Source organism: Rattus norvegicus, chromosome 18 (genome assembly GCF_021556685.1).
Source record: "Rattus norvegicus strain SHRSP/BbbUtx chromosome 18, alternate assembly SHRSP_T2T, whole genome shotgun sequence".
Lineage (NCBI taxonomy): Eukaryota > Metazoa > Chordata > Mammalia > Rodentia > Muridae > Rattus > Rattus norvegicus.
The window spans coordinates 48,897,894-48,920,000 of NC_141551.1; the positions used below are offsets into that span (position 1 = coordinate 48,897,894).

General features: G+C 46.6%; 1 protein-coding gene and 1 long non-coding RNA gene across 5 annotated transcripts in view; one reads left to right on the plus strand and one right to left on the minus strand.

Annotated features, from left to right (window-relative positions):
* Positions 1-15,873: 15,873 nt before the first annotated feature.
* LOC147999790 (uncharacterized) lies at positions 15,874-18,546 on the minus strand. The gene is made up of 2 exons (XR_015642964.1): positions 17,138-18,546; positions 15,874-16,056 (listed from the first exon to the last, which is right to left on the minus strand). It is a non-coding gene; the product is annotated as an uncharacterized LOC147999790 (long non-coding RNA).
* A 258-nt stretch (positions 18,547-18,804) lies between these two features.
* Positions 18,805-22,107, plus strand: part of Prdm6 (PR/SET domain 6) — a 104,187-nt gene continuing 100,884 nt past the window's right edge. For 2 of the 4 annotated variants that reach the window (NM_001432440.1, NM_001432439.1), the window contains 2 exon segments: positions 18,805-19,396; positions 19,870-20,479. In NM_001432440.1, coding sequence (NP_001419369.1) covers positions 19,885-20,479 — 595 coding nt within the window. In that variant the 5' untranslated portion in view covers positions 18,805-19,396; positions 19,870-19,884. 4 annotated transcript variants of the gene reach the window in all.

Sequence of the window (22,107 nt, forward strand, 5' to 3'; positions counted from 1 at the left end):
AGACCCCAAATACCCTATGTTAGGAGCAATTGTGTAATTGTGTACTGCCGTGCATTCATTTGCACTTTCCATAAAAAAAACCTACACTCATACTCAGATGTTTTGGTTTAAAATTCATTGTTTTAAGATTATTTTATTTAAAAAAACAAAAGCAACAAACAAACTTGTGCCTTCAATATGGCTCAACCAATATACATACTGCCAAGCCTAATAATCCACTGACCTGCATAGTGGGAGGGCAAAATGATTCTAGCAAGATGTCAAGTAATCTCTGACTTCCACACTTATGCTGTTATGCTGTAGCACGAACACACCTACACACCCACACCTACACCTACACCCACACCCCCCACACACAAACATACGCATACACACAAGAAAGCAAAGCAAAAACAAAAGATTCTTATACTCTTGTAAGAATCTATGTAAACATAGATTCTTGATGGAGTGGGCATGGTGGCACATGCTTTTAATTCCAACAGGCAGAGGCAGGTAGAGCTCTGTGAATTCAAGCCCAGTCTAGTTTGCATAGTGACTTCTAGGCCACAGAGAGCCACATTATCAGATCCTGTCTCAAATGATAAGCAAAGGAGGGAATACAAGGAGGAAATGAGTAGAAGGAAGGAGAAAGAGAGGGGGGAGGGAGGGAAGGAGGGAGAGAGGAAAAATAGAAAAGAAAAAAGAAGGAAGAAACAACAGACATTTGATTATTCCAACTGCTCCATGTCTTCTGACTTCTTTTCTACTGAACTACTACAAAGTGACTTGACTTTTTGCTTCTTCTTCCCATAAACCTGCCGTTATAGACCCAAAGGATCTATCGTAAAGTTATACTACAAGAAAAGTTATGATTGATGAAGAATTCCCTTTCTTGCATAGTTTGTCTCTAGACAAAGATAACTGAATAAGGTTACCTCTTCATGCCTCAGTAGCTGTGTTGAGTCAGGCTCTCATTCCAGATGACTTTAGCTGAGTTGGGGGATGGAAGGGAGTACAGGGCTTAGGGAACTCATCTAGATGATGCTAGCTGCATCTACTCATAACTAACCCCTCACATGGGGACCATGGAAATGGCAAGTAGAAGGAAGAGTCCTAGCTCCTGCTGTTGAGTTTCTTCTGAGGAGTGAGGAGAATTCAACACTTTGTCTTTCTCTCTGCCTCAGCCTTCTGTCTTTCCTGACCTACCACATCCCTGTTTCACCCAGTTCTGCAGCACCCAGCTGTGAAGGGAGCCCCTTCCAGTGTATATATTTATTGACTCTGGACTCAGAAATCTAGAAAGCAAGAGTAGTTAGTAAGTGAAGGCTAACTGGATTTTACCAAGAGCTAATGTTATCCTCAACTCCATATCCACATAGTATTCACGAATGCCCTTCAAATTTAGGTCTCATCCAAAATTAACTTGATTGATTTAGAAGACTATTCAATCATTCTCTGGTGCGAAGTAAGTTGCTAGCTCTTTTCTCTTCACAGATTAGATCACATAATGTTGGAAACTTAGATTTCTAAGCTTCATGATGACACTCAATGGGGCTCATTTAGAAGGCCTCAGCTGTTACTGTGTGAGATCCAGATGTGTTCTGCCAGCTCACAGAGAAGTGCTGGCAGTTCCTATTGAAGAGAAAATGGACCACATGCTTCTGGCTTGTGCTGACAAGACGTTAGTGGGAATGATGAGCCCATGACGAAGGCTTGTGAGGAGCAATAGCGATGCAGTAATTTATCAGCGTGTTCCGTCTGAGGGAACGGGTCCCTTAGTTTTCCTTCCTTCGTGGAAAGAAGTCTTATAAAACTGTAGTTGAGCTTAGAGGGCTGAATGGGAGCTGGTTGGGGTCACAGGAGGAGACCCCTCACTTCAGGAAAGGTTGATGTGTATGAGTGCAAATAATTGTGGGTGTAATTCAGTTTCTATGACTGGTACAACAAAGAGCCTAAGCCCTACATGTTAGAAGGGCACATAACAGTCATCTCCCGAAGCACTGTGGAGGTGAATTCCATATTTATATAATACCAGTTCCCTCCTCCAGTTTACATACTGGAACCAAGATGGTCCCATATGACCTAATTTGGTTTTATGTATCCAGTGTCCAGTTATACTGCCTGTGTTAACAAGATGCCTGCCTAAAGAGTAGACACTACAGTATTAGCTACTGTTAAGAACAATAATTACAGTAGGGAGCCACCAAGTGGTGTGCCCAATTAATAAAATCATTCTGAATGGCAGGGAGGACACAGAGCTTCTGTATTGGTTAAGAATCCATCTGGCTGGAGGGAAGGAGTCTACCTGTGTTGCTCAAGAGGTCTCAGGACAGTTCAAGGTAGTACTTTAGCTAAGTGACTCTACAAAAGAACCCAGTCTTCTTTATTGTCTTTCATCTCTTAGCCTGTATCCTTCTTCCTTAGTTTTGGAAGGTGACTTATCAACCTCCAACTAACACATTAGCATCAACAGAAGAGGAGGAGTAGAAGGAGGGGGAGAGGAGGAGGAGGAAGGGGAGGAGGAGGGAGAGAAAGAGGAGGAGGGAAAAGAGGGAGAAGAAGAAGAGGAGGAAGAGGAGGAGGAAGAGGAGGAGGAGGAGGAGGAGGAGGAGGAGGAAGAAGAAGAAGAAGGAGGAGGAGGAGGAGGAGGAGGAGGAGGAGGAGGAGGAGAAGAAGAAGAAGAAGAAGAAGAAGAAGAAGAAGAAGAAGAAGAAGAAGAAGAAGAAGAAGAAGAAGAAGAAGAAGAAGGCGGCAATGATGGAGGTTAAGATCGAAGATCTAAGGGGCATGATAGTTGAAGATGTTTGTTCTTCAGAACATTCTTAGACGTTCCACCCAGGGACATCTACTTACTTTTCACTGGTGACTTCAAAATCAACCCTAGAAAGTGAATAGAAAGAGGAGATGTTCTTGGATAAGTTAGCTACTGATATGTGTCCCAGGATGATTTGCTGGGGGAGTCAAAATTGCTGGTCAAAACTCTATTTGCAAGAGCCACAGTGGCTTCAAAAGAAGATCAAGAACTACAGCTCTTTATCCTAAGAAATGAAGGAGGCTTCTTTATGAGTAGCTGGTGTTTGTTGATGGTAACATTCATTACAAAATGATTTCGCTGTGAGCATACTTCGCCTGCCTAAAGAAGAAATGTTTACCTTTTTAAAAGGACTTATTTTTAAGTTCAATGTGTTTGTGCTTGTATGGGCATATCCTGTGTGTGTGTGTGTGTGTGTGTGTGTGTGTGTGTGTGTGCATGCATACCTATGCAGACCAGAAGAAGCATCAAATCTCCTGGAGCTGGAGTTACAGGTGATTGTGAGTCATCCACTTGCCAGCTGAGAAGTGAAACTGAATCCTCTGAAGGAGCAAGAAGTGTTCTCATCAGCGGAACCATCTCTCTACACCAAAATACTTGCTTTTTGTAATTTAATTTCTATCCCCACTCACCTACATACCTTGGGTTCCCTTTGGGAAAGTTACTGTCCTAACTTTACGGGGCTTAGTTGGGACTAAGGTTCAGACTTAAGAGTCAATATACTGGGGTTGGGGATTTAGCTCAGTGGTAGAGCGCTTGCCTAATAAGGGCAAGGCCCTGGGTTCGGTTCCCAGCTCCGAAAAAAAGAAAAAAGAAAAAAGAAAAAAAAGAGTCAATATACTTCATGATGGATGGAAGGACATGAGTGTGATCCAATTCTCTGGAATTGCAATCTATATGAATAAAAGAGGAAAGAGTTGAGCGTGGCTCACACCTTTAATCCCAGCACTGGAGAGACGGGGCAGGTGGATCCCTGTGTGTTCCAGGCCAGCTTGGTTTATAGAACAAGTTCCAGGACAGCCAAGACTACAGAGAGAGATTGTGTCTTGAAAAAACAAAAATGAACAAAAACAAAAAAAAAGGAGAGAGAGAGAGAGAGAGAGAGAGAGAGAGAGAGAGAGAGAGAGAGGGAGAAGGAGAAGGAGAAGGAGAAGGAAAAGAAGAAGAAGAAGAAGAAGAAGAAGAAGAAGAAGAAGAAGAAGAAGAAGAAGAAGAAGAAGAAGAAGAAGAAAGAAGAAGAAGAAGAAGAAGAAGAAGAAGAAGAAGAAGAAGAAGAAGAAGAAGAAGAAGAAGAGATCTTGTCTGAGATTAAATCAGAACAAAAGAGGCAGACCAAGAGATGAGGAGAAAAATGGACGTGTGGTAACATACTAGATTAATTTAGTTTTTGTCACTTGCAGTTGAAAAGATTCCTCAGTAATGTAGGGAAACTAGACCCTATATTATCCTATTATCCTATATAGGGAAATAATTCATTTATTTCATTCTACATGTGTGGAGGGGTGCACGTGTGCTATGGCGTGTGTGTGTGTGTGTGTGTGTGTGTGTGTGTGTGTGTGTGTGTGTGTGTAAGATGGTTAGAGGACAATATGGTTCTATCTCTCCTACCATGAGAGTTCTGGGGATTGAACTCAGGTCCTCAGGCTTGGCAGCAAGCACCTTTACCAAATGAACCACTCACTAGCCCTCCCCATTCAATCCTACTTCCCCCTCAAATCTTCCCAGGTCCTTTCCATCCAACTTCATGTTCTTCTCTTTCTTTCTTTTTCTCATTCTTACAAAATAAATTCCAAGAAAGCAACAAATAATAAAATATTAAAACAAACTAAAAAGTAATAAAAATCAGACCAAAAAGTACCTAAACAAAATAATACAAAACAAGAAGTGTATTCAAAAGCATGGAGTCCATTTGTATCAGCCAATTTCTCTTGGTCATGGGGCCCGCCCTAGAGTGTAGTTGATATACCCAGTGACACTCCAATGGAGAAAACGGATTTTTCCCTCTCCCAGGAGGTATCAATCCCAAATAACGTCTTGGTTAGGGTGGGGCTTTGTATCCATTCTCCTCGGTGCTGGGATTTTGTCTGATTAGAACCTATACAGGTCTTGTGCCTGCTGCCACAGTCTCCAAAGTTCATATGAGTATCAGTCCCGTTCTGTCTGGAAGATTGTTTCCTTGGACTCCTCCATAAGTCTTGACTCTTACAACCTTTCTGCCTCCTCTTCCACATAGAAGGCTGAAACCATTCTTCTTAACATCCTGTATGTGGAAACAAAAATAAATGAATACTGCAAATAATCGTATCACAAACACATGGCAGCTATACAGATAAAGTTCAATATAGTGTGCATTTTCTATTTATTCTTACCAAGAAAACACCCATTGAAAAATGCCTTCACTCGTCCTCCCCAGTGAGCAACCACAAAGGTTTGAAAGAGAACATGACCAATATAAAATGTTGCAGGGTACGTAACAGTAGTGGCTGTCATATGGATGAAGCTTGCTAGAATGCTTGGCTTTCTACGCTGGCTCCAAGACACACATTTGTTTTGAGGGAACAATTGTGGGAAATGCTTCTGTTTGAAAACATTTGCGTATGGAGCAAACATTTGATTTTGAAATCTATACTTAAACGATTAGGCTGCTGTCAAATAAAATACCCATCAACCCTAACATATGCTTCCATTGAAAATGCTTGCCAGGGCAGACAGACAAGAAGGAAAAGCTCAACGTGTGGTCATTCTGCACAATATTTTCAAAACCAAATCGTTAAACACTGCGTAGTCAAAATGTCAAAGTTCCGATCAATTTTAACTGTCACTTGTCAATCAGTGTCAAAAATGGATTCAGGATTATCTCATTAGGACCACATTTTATTTCCAGTTTTCCTTAAGAGTCAAACAATCCTGCCAGGCACAGTGAGCTCAGCCACTATCTCAGTCCTTGGGAAGCAGAGGCAGGGAATCACAAGTTTGAGTCAATCTGATCTATGTAGCAAGTTAAAGGCCAGCTCAAAACACATGGAGACCCTGCCTCAAGAATGCAAAAATAAGCAAAGAAAAAGGATCTAGCATTCTTGTTAAAGTAAAAATAAACTTATCTTGGTAGAGTGTTTGCCCTTTCTAGGTTTTGTCTTTTCCTTTTAAATGTATTTGTTTCACAGTTTCATAATGCATATGTGAAGTGGAAATTTCTGGCTTGTCTGGGAAGTCAATGATATCAAATGATGTTTTGCTGGAGCACACAAGTGAAAGGAAGTCTGGCTAAGGCAGATACATGAGAGGATGTTTTCTTGAAGCAGGCATAGGTGAAAGGATGTTTTTCTGTAGCAGTTACATAAAAGGACACATGCTGAAGGAATATAAATATGACGTCATAGACAGTCGGAGACGAGCATTAGTTTGTTTTGCTCTGCCTCTCTGTTCTTCACTAAAGACACACATGTCTTGGTTTGCCTTACATAGTGTTGTTGATTGCCACTAGGGTAATGCCACCATTGAGGGAAACTTGGGAAAAGAACTGCTTGTGAGGGTTCTGCAGCAGCTTGCTGCTTCATCAGCCTCACCTCAGGCTGGTTGGCGAGCCTTGTGGTTTCTTCAGGACTGGACTGTAGCTGCCACTTCCTGTGTGGTATCTGCTCGTCTAGAGGACTGGTCTGCAGCTGCCGAGCCATATTAAGAGACTTATCTGATGCCAAAGAAACTTGAACTTGCCCCCAAAGAACTAGTACTAAATAGTTCACTTCTCCTATATCCCACTTAGGGCAGAACATTCACAGTTACATGTACTGAGCACATCGGCCAGTTGTCAGTCTCTGCAATAATGAGTGCTCACTGAATCCAGAAGCTTCTCTGAGCAATGCAGAGAGCAGCACTGGTCTGTGAATACGAACATAAACCTAAGAGAGTGAAAACCATTCTCAACAATGAAAGAACTTCTGGGGGAATCGCAATCCCCAACTTTAAGCTATACTGTAAAGCCATAGTGATAAAAACAGCATGGTATTGGTACAGAGACAGGCAAGTAAATCAGTGGAATAGAATTGAAGATCCAGAAATGAACCCACACACATATGGTCACTTGATCTTTGACAAAGAAGCTAAAATCATCCATTGAGAAAAAGATAGCATTCTCAACAAATGGTGCATGTAGAAGAATGCAAATTGAACCTTTCTTATCTCCTTGTACAAAGCTCAAGTCCAAGTGGATCAAGGACCTCTACATAAAACCAGATACACTGAATCTAATAGAAGAGAAAGTGGGAAAGAGCCTTGAATACTTGATTGGGCACAGGGGAAAATTTCCTGAACAGAATACCAATGGCTTATGCCTTAAGATCAACAATCAACAAATGGGACCTCATAAAATTGCAAAGCTTCTGTAAAGCAAAGGACACTGTCAATAGGACAAAACAGCAACCAATAGGTGGGGTAAGATCTTTACTGACCCTACATCCAATAGAGGGCTAATACTCAAGATATATAAAGAACTCAGAAAGGTAGACTCCAGAGAACCAAATAACCCTATTAAAAAGTAGAGTACAGAGCTGGAGAGATGGCTCAGTGGTTAAGAGCACTGACTTCTCTTCCAGAGGTCCTGAGTTCAATTCCCAGCAACCACATGGTGGCTCACAACTATCTGTAATGAGATCTGATGCCCTCTTCTGGTGTGTCTGAAGACAGCTACGTGCACTTATATATAATAAATAAATATCCTCCTTTTTCTTTAAAGTGGAGTACAAAGCTAAATAGAGAATTCTTGAATGGCTGAGAAACACTTAAAGAAATGTTCAACATCCTTAGCCACCAGGGAAATGTAAATCAAAACATTTCCACCTCACACCAGTCAGAATGGCTAAGATCAAAAACTCAGGTGACAGCAGATGTTGGAGAGGATGTGGAGAAAGAAGAACACTCCTCTACTGCTGGTGGTATGCAAACTGGTAAAAACAATTTTGGAAATCAGTCTGGCCATTCTTGAGAAAATTGGAAATAGTTCTCCTGGAGGACGCAGCTATACCACTCCTGGGCACATACCCGAAAAATGCTCCAACATACAACAAAAACACATGCTCCACTATGTTCATAGCAGCCTTATTTATAATAGCCAGAAGCTGGAAAGAACCCAGATGCCCTTCAACAGAGGAATGGATACAGAACATAGTGTACACATACACAATGGAGTACTACACAGTGATTAAAAACAATGACTTCATGAAATTCGCAGGCAAATGAATGGAACTGGAAAATATCATCCTGAGTGAGGTAACCCAGACACAAAAGAACACACATGGTGTGTACTCACTGATAAGTGGATATTAGCCCAGAACCCACAATGCCCATCATACAACCCACAGAGCCCAGAGCATAAAGGAAGGAGCACCAGGATGTGGGTGCTTCAGTCCTGCATTGAGGGGGGCACAGATTGTGGGAAGTAGGGGAAAGGGGGACCAGGAGGGAGAAAAGAGGGGGAGGGAATAAGAGTGGCAGCATCAGGATCTGGAGGAGATGTGAGAGAGGTACAGAGGGTCAGGAAATTGAACAAATATATGTAGGAGGGAGGATGAGGACCACTGCAGGGTCCCAGACACCAGGGAAATGTGAGGCTCCCAGGACCCAACGGGGATGACTTTAGCCGAAATGCACAGAGAAAGGGGAGATAGATCCTGTAGAGACCCCCTCCAGCAGATAGGCATGGTCCCTGGTTGAGGTATGGGGATACACACCCTTCTCAAAGTTTTTAACCCAGAAATGTTCCTGTCCAAAGGAAAAACAGGGACAAAAAATGGAACAGAGACTGAAGGAAGGGCCAATCATGGACTGCCCGACCTGGGGATGCATCCTGTCTGCAGACACCAAACCCAACACTGTTGCTGTGATCAATAGGTGCTTGCTGACAGGAATCTAGGGTGGCGGGTCCTGAGGAAGTCCGGTCAGCAACTGACCAATGCAGATGTAGATGCTTGGAGCCAACCATCAGATGGGGCTCAGGGAACCTTGTGGGAGAGTTGGCAGAAGGACTGGAGAAGTGGAGGGGAATTATAACCCCACTGGAAGAAGAACATAGTCTGGCCTGACCACCCAGTTCTCCCAAAGTCTAGTCCACTAACCAAGGAGTGTACCTGGAGGGATCCATGGCTCAAGATACAGATGTAGCAGAGAACAGCCTTACCTGATAGCAGTAGGAAGGGAGGCCCTCGGTCCTGGGAAGACTTGATGCCCCAGCATAAGGAGATGCTGGAGTGGTGGGGCAGGAGAAGTTGGGCAGGTGGGGGAGCACTTTCATACAGGCAATGGGGAGGAGGGAGAGCAGATGTGGGGATGGGGGGCTGGTGGAGAGGTAACCAGGAAATGGGATATCATTTGATATGTAGATGAATGGAATGATCAATTAACACACACACACACACACACACACACACACACACACACACACAAGTGTTTATAACGCGGTTTGATACCATGTCCAGTTAGGAAAACAACAGTAGTAGTTATTTTGTAGAGCCTATAGTTTTCTTAGCCATGAGCTTTGCCAAGGTTTGCAGTAATAGGTGTAAGTTTCCTTAGGCCTATGAAGTACTAATTACTAATTACAGTTAATTACTCCCTGAACAGCCATGCTACAATTGTACCAATGGACACCTTGTGCATGGCATCTTGGTATTGATGTTCTCAGGGCTCGCAGCTAGATAAGGCTGTTTCTCACCTAGGAAGCTGGTTAGTACTTTCTGGAGGGAGGTGTACCAATTTACAGGAGGAGCAATCAATAGTCAGGAGTCAAGAAGCATCTACCTCAATTTCAGCTTGATTTATATATTGTATATGTATATGTGTGTATACATGTGTATGTATCCATATATATGTGTATATATATCCGTGTGTGTGTGTGTGTGTGTGTGTGTGTGTGTGTGTGTGTAGATTATTGTCTTTATGTAGGTGAAGACAGTCAAGATAAGGCAAGGCCTGTGGTTGGGCAGTGAAAAAGTAAGGCAGGGACAGAGTTTCTTTAAGGCATGAGAGAGGGGAGAAAGAAGAGAAGAACCAAGATGGAGGCAGAGAAGGGTGACCCAGACCTGTGTGTCCTTAAATGGCCACAGTTAGCCATGAATATGTCTTAAGGGATGGATTTTTATAGGACAATTTATCTTATCTAGGTGGGCAGTTTATATCATTATCAAGTGGTTGTGAGTTTATTGTGTGGACATTTTGTGGGTTGAGAATTTAAGATTTTAAAATATTTAAGATCTGATTGCTAAATTACAAACTTACTGAGTTTTGACTTTAATGGGTAACTGGGAGTTGTGACTAACCACAGGGGGCCGATGCAGGGGATGTGAGCAGAGTCCACAGCAAGAGGGCGGCTGCTGCCAGACTCAGACAGTAGCATGGGATGGAGATTAGAAACTCAGAGGGTTTGCTGACTGAGACGAAAATACCTGCAGATGCCAGGTAATCCACCTGGCTAGAGTGGTTATCTAAAATTCAAGACCAAGGTTGGAGACCATGGTTCAGCAGTTAAGAGCACTGACTGCTCTTCCAGAGGTCCTCAGTTCAAGTCCCAGCAACCAGCTGGTGGCTCACAATCATCTGTAATGGGATCTGATGTCCTCTTCTCGTGTCCCTGAAGACAGCAACGGTGAACTCACATACATAAAATAAATAAATCATTAAAAAATTTCAAGACCGAAAGGGCATGCAAGGATGTGGGGAAGGAGGGGCCCTTATTCACTGTTGGTGATATTATAAAGTAATGCAGCCATAGTGGAAGACTCTCCAATAGCTAGAAATAGAACTGTCTACCATGTGACCCAGCGCACCATCATGGGCACATACCTAAAGGACCCTGTATTCCTAGTGTAGACACACTTACACATCCATGTTTGTAGCTGCTCTGTTCACGATGGTTAGGAAATAGAAACAACCTGTATGCTGAAAAATGGATAATGAAGACGTGGCACGCTTACACAATGGAATTTTGTTCAGCTGCAAAGACAATGAGATTATGAAATTTGCAGGAAAATGGTTGGAACTGAAAAATATTATTATTACCGAGTGAGGTAACCCAGACCCACAAAGACAAACACCACATGTTCTTTCCTGTTCATGGATCCCAGCTTCAATTTTTTAGATTTGTATATTTGACTTGGCATCTCAAGAATCCTGAGTGAGTTTTCTGTAATTTCTCCTTTTTTTTTTTATTCTTTTAAAAGGAAAAGAATCATGGCTAGTTGGATCTCTGGGATATGCTTTTGCTTGTTCTGAAACATTTCCTTACATGCTGTTTTTTTTCTTCCAAAGGTTCTAGATCACTAGTCTTTTGAACTTCTCAGCTTGCTTGCTTACTTATTTGTTTGTTTGTTTGTTTGTTTATTACTTCACAAAGGGTGAGTAAGAGAATGGTAGCTTGGGTCATTCAGAGCCAGTCAGAAGCATTGCCAAGCACACAAACCCATATTCCAGCCCAGCTCCTGCTGTGTTGGCGTCTCTTATCTTTCACCTCTCAACTCCTTAACAGCCTCAGTTGCATGTTGGTTCTCAAACTCACACCTAAATATGTTAGATCAGAATGCTGTCATAAAGGCATCTTTCCAAATATATGGAAGGTAACTCAAGGTTCACCAAGAGGACATAGTCGTGGCTCTTCGAGTAAATAGCCAGCCAGCCGATCATTCTCATGAATAGAGAAAGGATTTCTCTGCCTTGCCGCTTCTTGGTGTAGGTCCTTCCTTGGTTCCTTGCTCAGGTCCTCTCTTAGAATGTCCTTGGGATTCTCACCCTACCCACTTGCAAGAAGAAGAGTCCTTGAGACCCATGTTGTACGGTCATTTCTGAAGCTTTGTTGGTCATCCTAGACCAGAGGGATGCTTTCTCTACTCAACTCTTACGTCATTTGCTAAGAGCTTGGTTCTAGGTAATTTGCTGTCTCTAGAGCCTGGTTCTGGGTCATTTGCTGTCTCTAGAGCTTGGTTCTAGAAGGAAAGCTCTTGAAAACTCTTGAAACACTTCCACAGCTTGGAATCCTGGGTAGCAGAGACACCAGAGCTTTACTCTTGACTTCTTCAACAACCTGCACCACTTCTTTACTAAGGCTTTAAAACAAGCTTTCCATCACCACAGAAAAAGAGAGCTTCTTTCTCCTTTTCTTCACTACACTTTGCTTTCTGTTGCTGCGATAAACACCATGACCGGCAGCAAGTTGGAGAGGAAGGGTTCGTTTCATCGTATAGCTTTATAGCACATATTGGAGGAAGTCGGGCAGAGACCTGGAGGCACAAAGGGAAGCAGATTCTTCTGAGGGGTGCTGCTCACTGGCTGGTCCCACAGCTGCTCCAGTGTACTTGCTTACCCACTTCAGCACCGCCTGCCAGGTGTGGCCCCACCCACAGTACACTAAGCCCTCCCACACCAATCATGCTCCACCAACATGTCCACAGGCTAATCCTGTGGGAGCGATTTCTCACTTGAGGTTCCCTCTTCCCACAGGACTCTAGTTTATGTCAGGTTGACAAAAAACTAACCAGTACTAGGCTTAGACATAGAGTAGGGACTCACTGGAAATGTTTCTTTAATACATGCTTAGTGTCACCCCAGCTCAGAGGGGAGTGGGAATCTGAGTCTAAGGAGGAGAGCATGTGATGAGGGGCAGAAAGACTTCTCAGAGCACCTGCAAGTAGGTGCAAGATCTAGGAGAACAGGGAGAGAGCCTCAGGATCTGCTCACTTGTGGAACTAACTAGAAGCTATCCTGACCCCTTAAGGCTGTGGTCAGACATGCAGAGGAGCTCATCATGCACCAGGAATTGGCAGTCCTCAGGATGCAAGTCTACACGGCATCTGTTCCTAATTTCTAACAGATGCCCTGTTACATGCTGGCCTCATCCTGATTAGAACTTAAAGTATACAAGTTCCAACTGATTTAGGCTACAACCTGATTACCCATGGAAGGCTCTCTTAAAGCTAGGCAACATTTACTAGAACTTCAAAAATGCTCGTCCCACAGGTGTCTAGCGGTCATCTTTCCCACGCCACAGGTGGTCACGAGATAGCATCTGTTGCCTTTGTCCATTACTTGATTGGGTTTGTGTATTTCTATGGGCTCTTGGAAAAACTGAAGAGTTAATTCCCAGAGAAGGAGAAAGGATGATGGATTAAAGAGAGTGCAAAGAATACACGACTATCTGAAGGCGCAGATTATCTTGTCTAATTATTTACATTTTCCTTGTCATCTCAAAATTGAAAGAAAGAAAGAAGAGCTGCTGTTTTGCTTTGACCCAATGGTAGCTCATTAAGTCTTTACAGGACTTAACTGTCACAGATATGTTTTTAATTCGGGAGCACAGATCAAATTATAACACCTGATTTTTATGTGACTGGAAAGGACATATGTAGAGGCTTCACTATGAGAATGGACAGCCCCTGGGCAATTGTAATACACTGTGCAGCCTTTCACCTCAAGGTCTGCTGCAGTATAAGTAAAAAAAAAAAAGTTTCTTTTATCCCGCACTAGTGCTGGTGCAGTAGGACCACATGGCATCTGCAGGGTATTTTCTCTCAGTCAACAAAGCGTCTCACCCACTAAGCTCCATCCCATATCACACTGCTGATGGCCTCTCTCTGAGCCCTGCAGCAATTTCTCTACCCATCTAGTTCCCAGGCAAGTTGCCACCATGCCAGGCATATACATCCCAGTTCCATGACGGGCCTGGCGCATCTGGCCACCATACACTCTCTTGAACTCAATTAAGTCACCACATGAAAGAACACACCACACAATAACCTCTGATCCAATTGATAAGATATAATTGTCCATCTAACCAGCACAAAATCCTGTGCCATCCATGCCTTAAAGATAGTCATAACAACCTGTAAACAAGCAGAGAGAAATCTTAACATCTGCCTCCATGTTCTCTTGACTGCTCTCCCCTCTTCTCGCCAAAAGATTTCTCCCACCCATCCCTCCTTCTCGTCCAATGACAGGAGTCATTCTATCTTGTACCTGCCTTCACCTGCATAATGACATCAACCTACAAAGGTCAACGAGTCAAATGCAAATCAGGACAAGGGTAGCTAAGAAGCATTGTGTGATGGACAGACAGACGTTGGATGACCAAGGTGAAAGCAGCTAGAGGGCCCCGCTGCACTTCCTGCGAAGTGAACAGGTACGGTCTGCCAGCGGGGAGGATAAAAGACAGTGCTCAGGAAGAGGCTGTCTTGACCTCCTGGCTCCAGAGGAGCCATCTTGGATTTGGTAAGATAAAAAGCTTGCCTTAAACACAGACTGTGGTAGGAACAAATCTGAAAGAACCTTTAAGCTGCTTGTATCTCTGAAGAGGATGGTGTGTCTTCAGAATACCAAGGCTCCTGCTTCATCATGGGGGGGTGGGAGAATCTGAGGAGCTGAAGGATGCTTCCCACCTCACCCAAGCCACCCCCTCTTACTTCCCACGATGGCTGTCACTCTTCTTCACTGAGTAAGCACAGAGAAGTGGGAAGAAATAAACTTCCCTGATGCGGTGTATTCCACACACCAGGCTCCAGAGCTCTAGGGAGTGAGGACAGAGGTCAGGGAGGTTACAAGGCAGTGTCCGATTCACACCAAGCTTAGGATGGAAACCCACATTGGTTTCATCTTTTCGCTTCATCTTTGAAGAGAGTTAGAGCCAGACAACTGGTGGTAGATCACTGTGTCAGTTTAAGCCACCAGACGCAGAGGAAACTGTGAATGGGCATTCTGGAAGGATATCCAGTAGCTCATGGTGTCTTGAGGGACACAGCGAGGCCAGTAGGTCAGAGGTAGAATTCTTACCCCCAAAGGCCCCTTTTACTGTTTTAGCACCTGGGCTGTAGAGTGCCCTAGCCAGAGGGCAACACTGGTGTCTCTTGCTTTAACCTCACCAACACCTTCTAGGAGAGGTCTAGCACCAATGCCTGTGTGTCTCAACCCCTGCCTGGGTTTGCTCTTTCCTCCTAGCCACCCATATGCTTTCCACAGCACTTCTTTTCTCAGGCATCCTTCCCTCCCAGCCTCTATCCCCTTAGGGTGTAAACCCCAGGACCTGGGCTCTAAGCAGTCCCATTTCTGAAAGACAAAGTAGCTACCTGAAATTTTCTGTGCTCCCAGAAAGTTAACCCCTAAGTTCCAGGTCTGGGGAAGTTTGAAAATTCCTGGGGAAATGTGTAGGGAGCTTTGGAAAGTGTTTCCTTTGCTCTAACACCAGGGTCCTCTCTGAGGTTGTTGTGTTTTATAAAAAGAAAGGAAGCCAGGGATATGTTTGGTAGACGGGTAGTATGGTGTGGGGTAAGGGGGTGCCTCTGAGGGCCCATGCTGAGACATCCCTTCCCCCTGAGTTACCAGCCACAGAATGGTATAGTATAGAATAGAGTTTATGGGGAGGGGAGTTGAGGGGTAGTAGAGACAGAAAGGCAGGGGGTAGGGGGAGGAGTAGAGCACATGGAGAGAGAGAGGGGGAGGGGGAGGGGGAGGGGGGGAAGAGGGTAGGGATCAAGAGCAAGAAAAGAAGAGGAGAGAAGAGAGGGTGAGGAAGGGGCAAGCAGCCCCTTTTATAGTGAGTCAGGCACACCTGCCTGTTGCCAGGCAACTGTGGGGTGGAGCCTAGGTGAGATGCCAACAGAGACTGTCTCAGACTCCTTAGCACCGGGAGCTTTTGGGACATCTATAAAGGAAGGAGAAAGGGCCACTAGGGTCAGAATCCTTGTCCAAGGGATGACACATTGTCAACCAGAGTTTTGATCAGAGATTTGGTGGCAAGCTGAAGGAACCTGTCCACTAACACAGCTAGTGGAGGTCCCCCTTCTTTTCTCCTACCCCCTTTCACTAGCAGCCCCCCTCATCCACTTCTCAGGAAAATAAATCTCCAGGAGGAGGCAGGGAGAGAAGAACTCAGAAAAACCTTCTGAATAAATGTCTATATTAATGAATTATTAACTCAGCCACCCGTGACCTTAAATCTAGAAACAGGAACACCCTAGGCAGAATGGAGAGCTGTTGAATCTCTTATTGGAGTCCTGTCAGAGGTGACGGCCATTTGTTTCCCTCCCCCACCAAGGAAAAAAACTAATTAATACGGAAGGCAAACTTTTTAATTGTATGTCAAATGCAGTGGGACAGAGCAGAGCGCCTCCTGTACTGACCACCTTCTTGCTCTTCTGTCCTCCACACCATTGTCTTCCTGCTCAGCTCCACTCTTTCCTGCTCAGCTAAGGACATGGATGGGCTTCCTAGGGAGAATTTTCAGGGGGAAAATCCTGGAGAAATGATAAATTGGGGTAGTTAATTTATCGATCCCGACTCCTCTTCCCACTTGTTTTATTTTAGAGGTCATTAATCAATGAAGAAAAACACTACTGTGTCCCCCTTTTGCATCTAATACACTCTGACTCCTTATTCATTCCTCTGGAACAAATTCCCAGCAAATATGCACCCATCGATTCCCGGAGCGATGGATTTTTATGCAGGTTTGATCGTTTCCTAAGTGGTCTGAGTGATTTGTTTGCCCATCTTCTAAATATAAAGAAAAGGAAACGGTTCTGAGGGACACACACCTCTGTGGCCAGTGGGCCCACTTTCTAAAATTCCCAAGATGTTACAGGCTGACTAGACCAAGCCAGCGATGATCAGCCCCGGTAGAAAAAAGGGTTTTGCTAGTGTTGCCTCTGAAGATAGCTGGCCTGCCTAGGCTCACTGTGCTCCTCCCAGAGTACAAGGACCCGTGCTGACCTCAGCCCTAGTCGGGCCCTGGATTCTGCTCCGGGGAAGCTTGGTCTGTAGACACTCTGACTTCCTCATTCAAGGAAATTCCCTAAGTCCATCCAGGGTCCTCTCTCCTCACTGTCCATGTGTGCCCAGTACCTCTGCAATGTCTGACAGCAGTGAGCGTGAGGATGTAGAAGTGTGGGGATATTCTATAGCAGGCATAATGAAAGCGAGGGCCTTTACTTCCTCATTGGCCTAATTCCTTACCCACCGAAGCACGTTATGCACGTTAAGCATCTTCTGTGATATCCCACCACATCCCAACCCAGGATCAATGCGATAAGTAGAGATTTGACTAAACTAAAGTAGTTAGAAAAATATACTTGGCAGCCCATTGAATGGGCCTCAATCATTCATTAATAGTCCGAACTTAGGCAACCTAACTAACCTCCCAGAACCTTCTGATGCAATAAGGGGGTTGATAATATGTTGCTGGCATGGTTGCTAGATGCACTAAGTGTATGCGCTCCCCACATCCTAAAGAATCATTAACTGCAGGGTATTTTGCTGGGATGAACGTGAGCGCCCCGCCCACCCTCTCTAGCCACGGTGAGCAATTGCTGCTAAGAGCACCTCAGAGTCCGCTTGGGGAAGTAAGAGGATTGTTGATTCTTTAGCACTTCCTTTTCTGGAGGACTAAACTCTGGAGAATAGCTGACTTTAGTTAGAAATGAGTAGGTGGGCAGTGTCCGGACTTCCATCCCTAAGGTCTCCCATTGAGACCTTGGAAAGGTCCTGGTCTCACCGCAGTGAACTAGGGGACCGTGAGAGAGAGTTTGCTCTGCCTCCCGGGGTCCCATCAGCCACATCAATTCTGGACACAGATTAATTGAAAGAGGCTTGGAACTTCATCCTCCCCTCCAGAGAGTTGTCTGAAGTCTTCGAAGACTGCCTGGTTAGCCTCGGGGACTACAACGCGGTGGGTTTTCCCTCGTAGTGCTTGACTCGGACTTGGGTGCTATCAATCTATCCAGAAATGACGGATGACCTTGTCATAACGACGCCAGTCAAAACATTTTCGGTCCAAGCAGGCTCCAATCGGGAGGGAGGCGTTCTGCCCAAGACCCGGACAAAGTCTAAACAGCGCGTTTCCCAGGCTTGGACAAAATGAGTGGTGGGAAGAGAAAACGAAACGAGAAGAAATTAGGAAAGAATGGAGATTGCTTGTTCGGAATGGTGACTGTTAAATAAATTGGGTTGTTTGCGGAAAGATAAATGCCACTTTTCCTCCTCTTTAAGGTGTGGACAGAACCCTGGCTGGGAGAAAGCCCCGGAGTTGGCCAGTTTCACGGAGTTTGTCACTGCCCTCTGCCACCGAGTACTGGCAAATGCCAGAAAGCTAAGAGTTTGGGGCGAGTGCCTAGAGGGTGAATGCTAGATCTTGGTGGTGAAGCTGCTGCTGCTCAAAGCACTGGAAGACCGCATGGTAGGGCGGGGCTGCGCTTGCCTCCTGAATCGGCGACGCTAGAGTTGAATTGGACCTCCCAGGGCAGGCCTCGGCTTTCAGGAGAGGTTAAGGCACAAACGTAAGGCTCCAGGTACATCTAGGAGAGGCGGAGAATCCTGGAAGGCAACCCTAGAATAAGGGTGCTTGAGTCTTAGATGTACGCTCGGGTGCAGCTGCCTCTCGACCTGGGCCAGGCCGGATCGTTCTTTAGAGACCCTCGCTCCCAAGCTCCTCCAGCTTCGTTCAGGCTGCGGGCTGAGGGTTTCACGTCAGCGCACAGCGTGCCCCACCTCGCTCCCAACTTTTCTCTCCGGAGGATTTATGTTAGCGATTGCTTGGCGGGCGAGTCAACTCTGGCACCCAACAGCATTCCAGGAAAATCTGAACCCGGCTGAAAAGCAAACTCGCTGTGAGGACTGGGTCGATGCGCCTCCCGCGGTGTGCGCTGCTTCCACCACAGACCCCAGCTGACCCGGAGATGTTTGCTTGGTTTGTGTTTCCACAGCTTTTGAGATTAGGACACTGAGCCCCACACCTAGAAAAAAATACATTGCGGACAGAAAAAGTACAACAAGCAAGCCGGAGTCGTCACGCCAAAAAAATAAAAATTTAAAAAAGTGTGTGTGTGTGTGTGTGTGTGTGTGTGTACACAAAGGAGGTGGCTGTGCGGGAGAGGCGGAGACGCACGGAGTGTCTGCGGTTCCAGCCTAGTTTGAACTTCCTTCTTCCCTCTCCCCTCCCCTATGTTCTCAGCTCCCGCCTACTCCTCCCTCTCTCTTCTCTCTCTCTCTCTCTCTCTCTCTCTCTCTCTCTCTCTCTCTCTCTCTCTCTCTCTCTCTCTCTCTCTCTCTCTCTCCTTCCTTCTTTTCTCCCTCCCTCTCCTTCCTCCCTCTCTCCTTCCTCTCTCCTCTCTCTTCTTCCCTCCTAACCTTTCCCGTCCCTCCCCCTCCCTCTCTCTTCTCCCTCCTCTCCACTCCATCCACACGCTCGCGCTTACACACGCTTACATACACACACACGCACACGCACACACACGCACACACATGTATTTGGTGCTGTCGTAAAACCCACGTGTCCAGCAGAGAGGCTGCCAGAGCAGAGCCCAAGCTCCGGAGCGGTCGAGAGCAGCAGCCAGAGACGGCTCCGTCCCGCGTCCTCCCGCGCTCCGGCGCTCTCTGCGGAGCTGCTCTTGCGCCCTCCGCGGGCCTCCGTGTCCATTGCCAGCATTCCGGGGAGGGCTCCAGGCTGCGGGGTCTCTAAGGCTCTCGGTGTCCTCCGGCCTGGGGTCATGTAGCTCTCCCCGGGCTCCCACCCACCGTTCGTGCACTGAAAGGGCCTCCCGCACCCAGGAACGCTAGCCCCCGCCGGCTGCTCTCGGTCCCCAGGTACGGTGGGCCCCTTGCACCGGGATCTTGGAGGTCTGGGGCAAGGGGCGGGGGGCGAGACTGTCCCGCCTCCCGGCGCCTGAGGCCAGCGCGGCTCCGGCGCTGCGCCACTTCGCCTCGGGTTGGCTCCGGGGCGCTTGCTGGGGGCGGGGGAGACGTCCTGCCTGGAGTTGTGCCGGAAAGCGCCGGCTCTTGGGGTCCCAGCTTAGCGGGGTTGGGAGCTGGGTTCACCGGTTGCGAAGCGGCACCGTGTGCTCGCAGCCACCTCCACGCTGCGCGCCTAGGCTTCGGAGTAAACTTTGCGCCCGGGAGGAGTTGGGAAGCGTGGACTGCAGCCGCGGGCCGTGTTGCCGGAGCCGAGAAGGGGGCTCGGTGCTCCACCCAACTCCCTGCGATCCTCCCGCACGCCCCGTCTGGTCCAGACCCCGATCCAGCTCACCCTGCGCTCTTCCTCCTCCTCCTCTGCCCCCCAGCTCGAGGCGTCGGACATGCTGAAGCCGGGGGACCCCGGCGGCTCGGCCTTCCTCAAAGTGGACCCAGCTTACCTGCAGCACTGGCAGCAACTCTTCCCGCATGGAGGAGGCGGCGGCCCGCTCAAAGGCAGCGGCGCCGCGCTCGCCCTGGGCGCGCCCCAGTCCCTGCAGCCGCCGCTACCGCCGCCGCCTCCTGAGCGCGCCGAGCCTCCACCGGACAGCCTGCGGCCGCGGCCTGCCTCGCTCTCGTCAGTCTCATCCACCCCGGCTCCTTCCTCCACCTCTGCCTCTTCTGCCTCCTCCTGCGCTGCTGCCGCCGCCGCGGCCGCCGCCGCGCTGGCGGGTCTCTCGGCCCTGCCCGTGTCGCAGATGCCGGTGTTCGCGCCTCTAGCTGCTGCTGCGGTGGCCGCGGAGCCGCTGCCCCCAAAGGACCTGTGCCTCGGCGCCTCCTCGGGCCCCGGGCCGGCTAAGTGCGGCGGCGGCAGCGTGGGTGACGGCCGTGGCGTCCCACGTTTCCGCTGCAGCGCCGAGGAGCTGGACTATTACCTGTATGGGCAGCAGCGCATGGAAATCATCCCGCTCAACCAGCACACCAGCGACCCCAACAATCGTACGTAGCCCTAGCCCTAGCCCGCCCGCTCTATCCCAGGTGCTGGCGACAGCAGGCAGTGGTGGAGAAGGCGGGTAGGGTCTCAGGAAGGTGACACGGGTATAGGGTGGGAGATCTTGGTCCAAGCCGCTGTCCCGCGCCACCCGGATCACTGTGGCAAAACTTTTCTGGCGTCTGAGAAGAGACAGGTTGATCGGGTGTCGTTATGGGCTTCTGTTTCTCCACTCTTATCAGACCCCGCTTTATAGCCACAAGACTTTGCCACTCCAGCGGCCCTGCACCCTCCTGCCGCCCAGTGTTCCGGGCCAGGCGGGTACTGGCAGCTGTCGGCCGGCGTTGCCCCTGTGGACCCAGCATGGCCTGATCCGAACTGGGGAGCCTGGAGACCAGGGTTTGCTTCTCAGTCTATATTCCACGGAATTAACGGTGGCAGCTCATTTTCCGGTCCCTTGATTATCCAGGGTTTCCAAGCGGGGTCTTGCAGCAGTAGGGCATTTTGTTTTTAGTATTTTATTTTTATTTTTTGTGACAATGAGTCAGTTTCTTCCCTTAGGTAGTTATTATTAGTAGGGCCACTGTTTATTTAGAAGCTAAGGAAAGTGGAGGAACTCACTGAATAAGAAGAAACATTTTAACCTCAGGACGGTGTCGATCTTTGCGGATCCTGCATCCTTCAGCAACCCTTGATCCTGCAAATGTTTGCAACCGTGTTGCTTTATTCGTTTAAACATTTTGTTTTACTTTACAATGATGATAATTTAGTGAAAGAAACCTATGTCTTCCTCAAGTAAACCGTGGATGACTAGCTACATAATAGAACTTCCCAAGCTTTTTGTCTTCACAATGCCAAATCCCTGTCCGAAGCACCGTTATATTCTGATATTTTGAAACACGATCCTCAATGAAGGATTAAGAATATGAGTTGGCATGCATACCATGTTACTTCTTGGTAATTTCAAGAATTAGAATACGTTAGCACCTAAAGCTTTGACAAGCATGTTAACCTTTCTTTCCGCAACCTTCGAAGAGAACCTTAAAGCAACTGAGAAAGAAGTCACATTGGAGTAGCACGCATCCATTGATTTTCTTCAATTCATTCTTCAGTTGGCTTCTGTATAAGAAAGTAGACCGTAAATATTTACTTTTATTCTAGTTTAATAAGTTGCTGCTCCCTGGAGAATGCCTACCACCATAGACTTCTTGATTTCTCATCAAAACGAAATAATATAATTAGAAAAGTAATTTAAACTTTCCTAGATGGTCAATTTAATTTTTAAAAAATAGGCTTTAGTCACACGATTGAGGCTCATCACTGCTTTAGAAAGACTTCTTGTGACAGAGGTAGTAAGAAGTAACCAAGGCAGCTGTTGTGTTTACCTTTTCCATTTCTAGCATCTGAGGGTAAAATATTGGTTTAAGGTAAGAGCTGTGGTTCTAGGTTTTGTTGTTGTTGTTGTTTTGTGTTTTTTTTGCATTTAAGAAGACTCACATATTTTGGGGTTTCAGACATTTTATAAAATTGCATTGTCTTAATCGAGTTCAAAGATGTGCGTTTCCTCGTGAATCTCTTCCAGATGTTGTCTTACAACCAGTTCTTTTAAAAGTGTGAAATAGAAAACTTGGCAGTA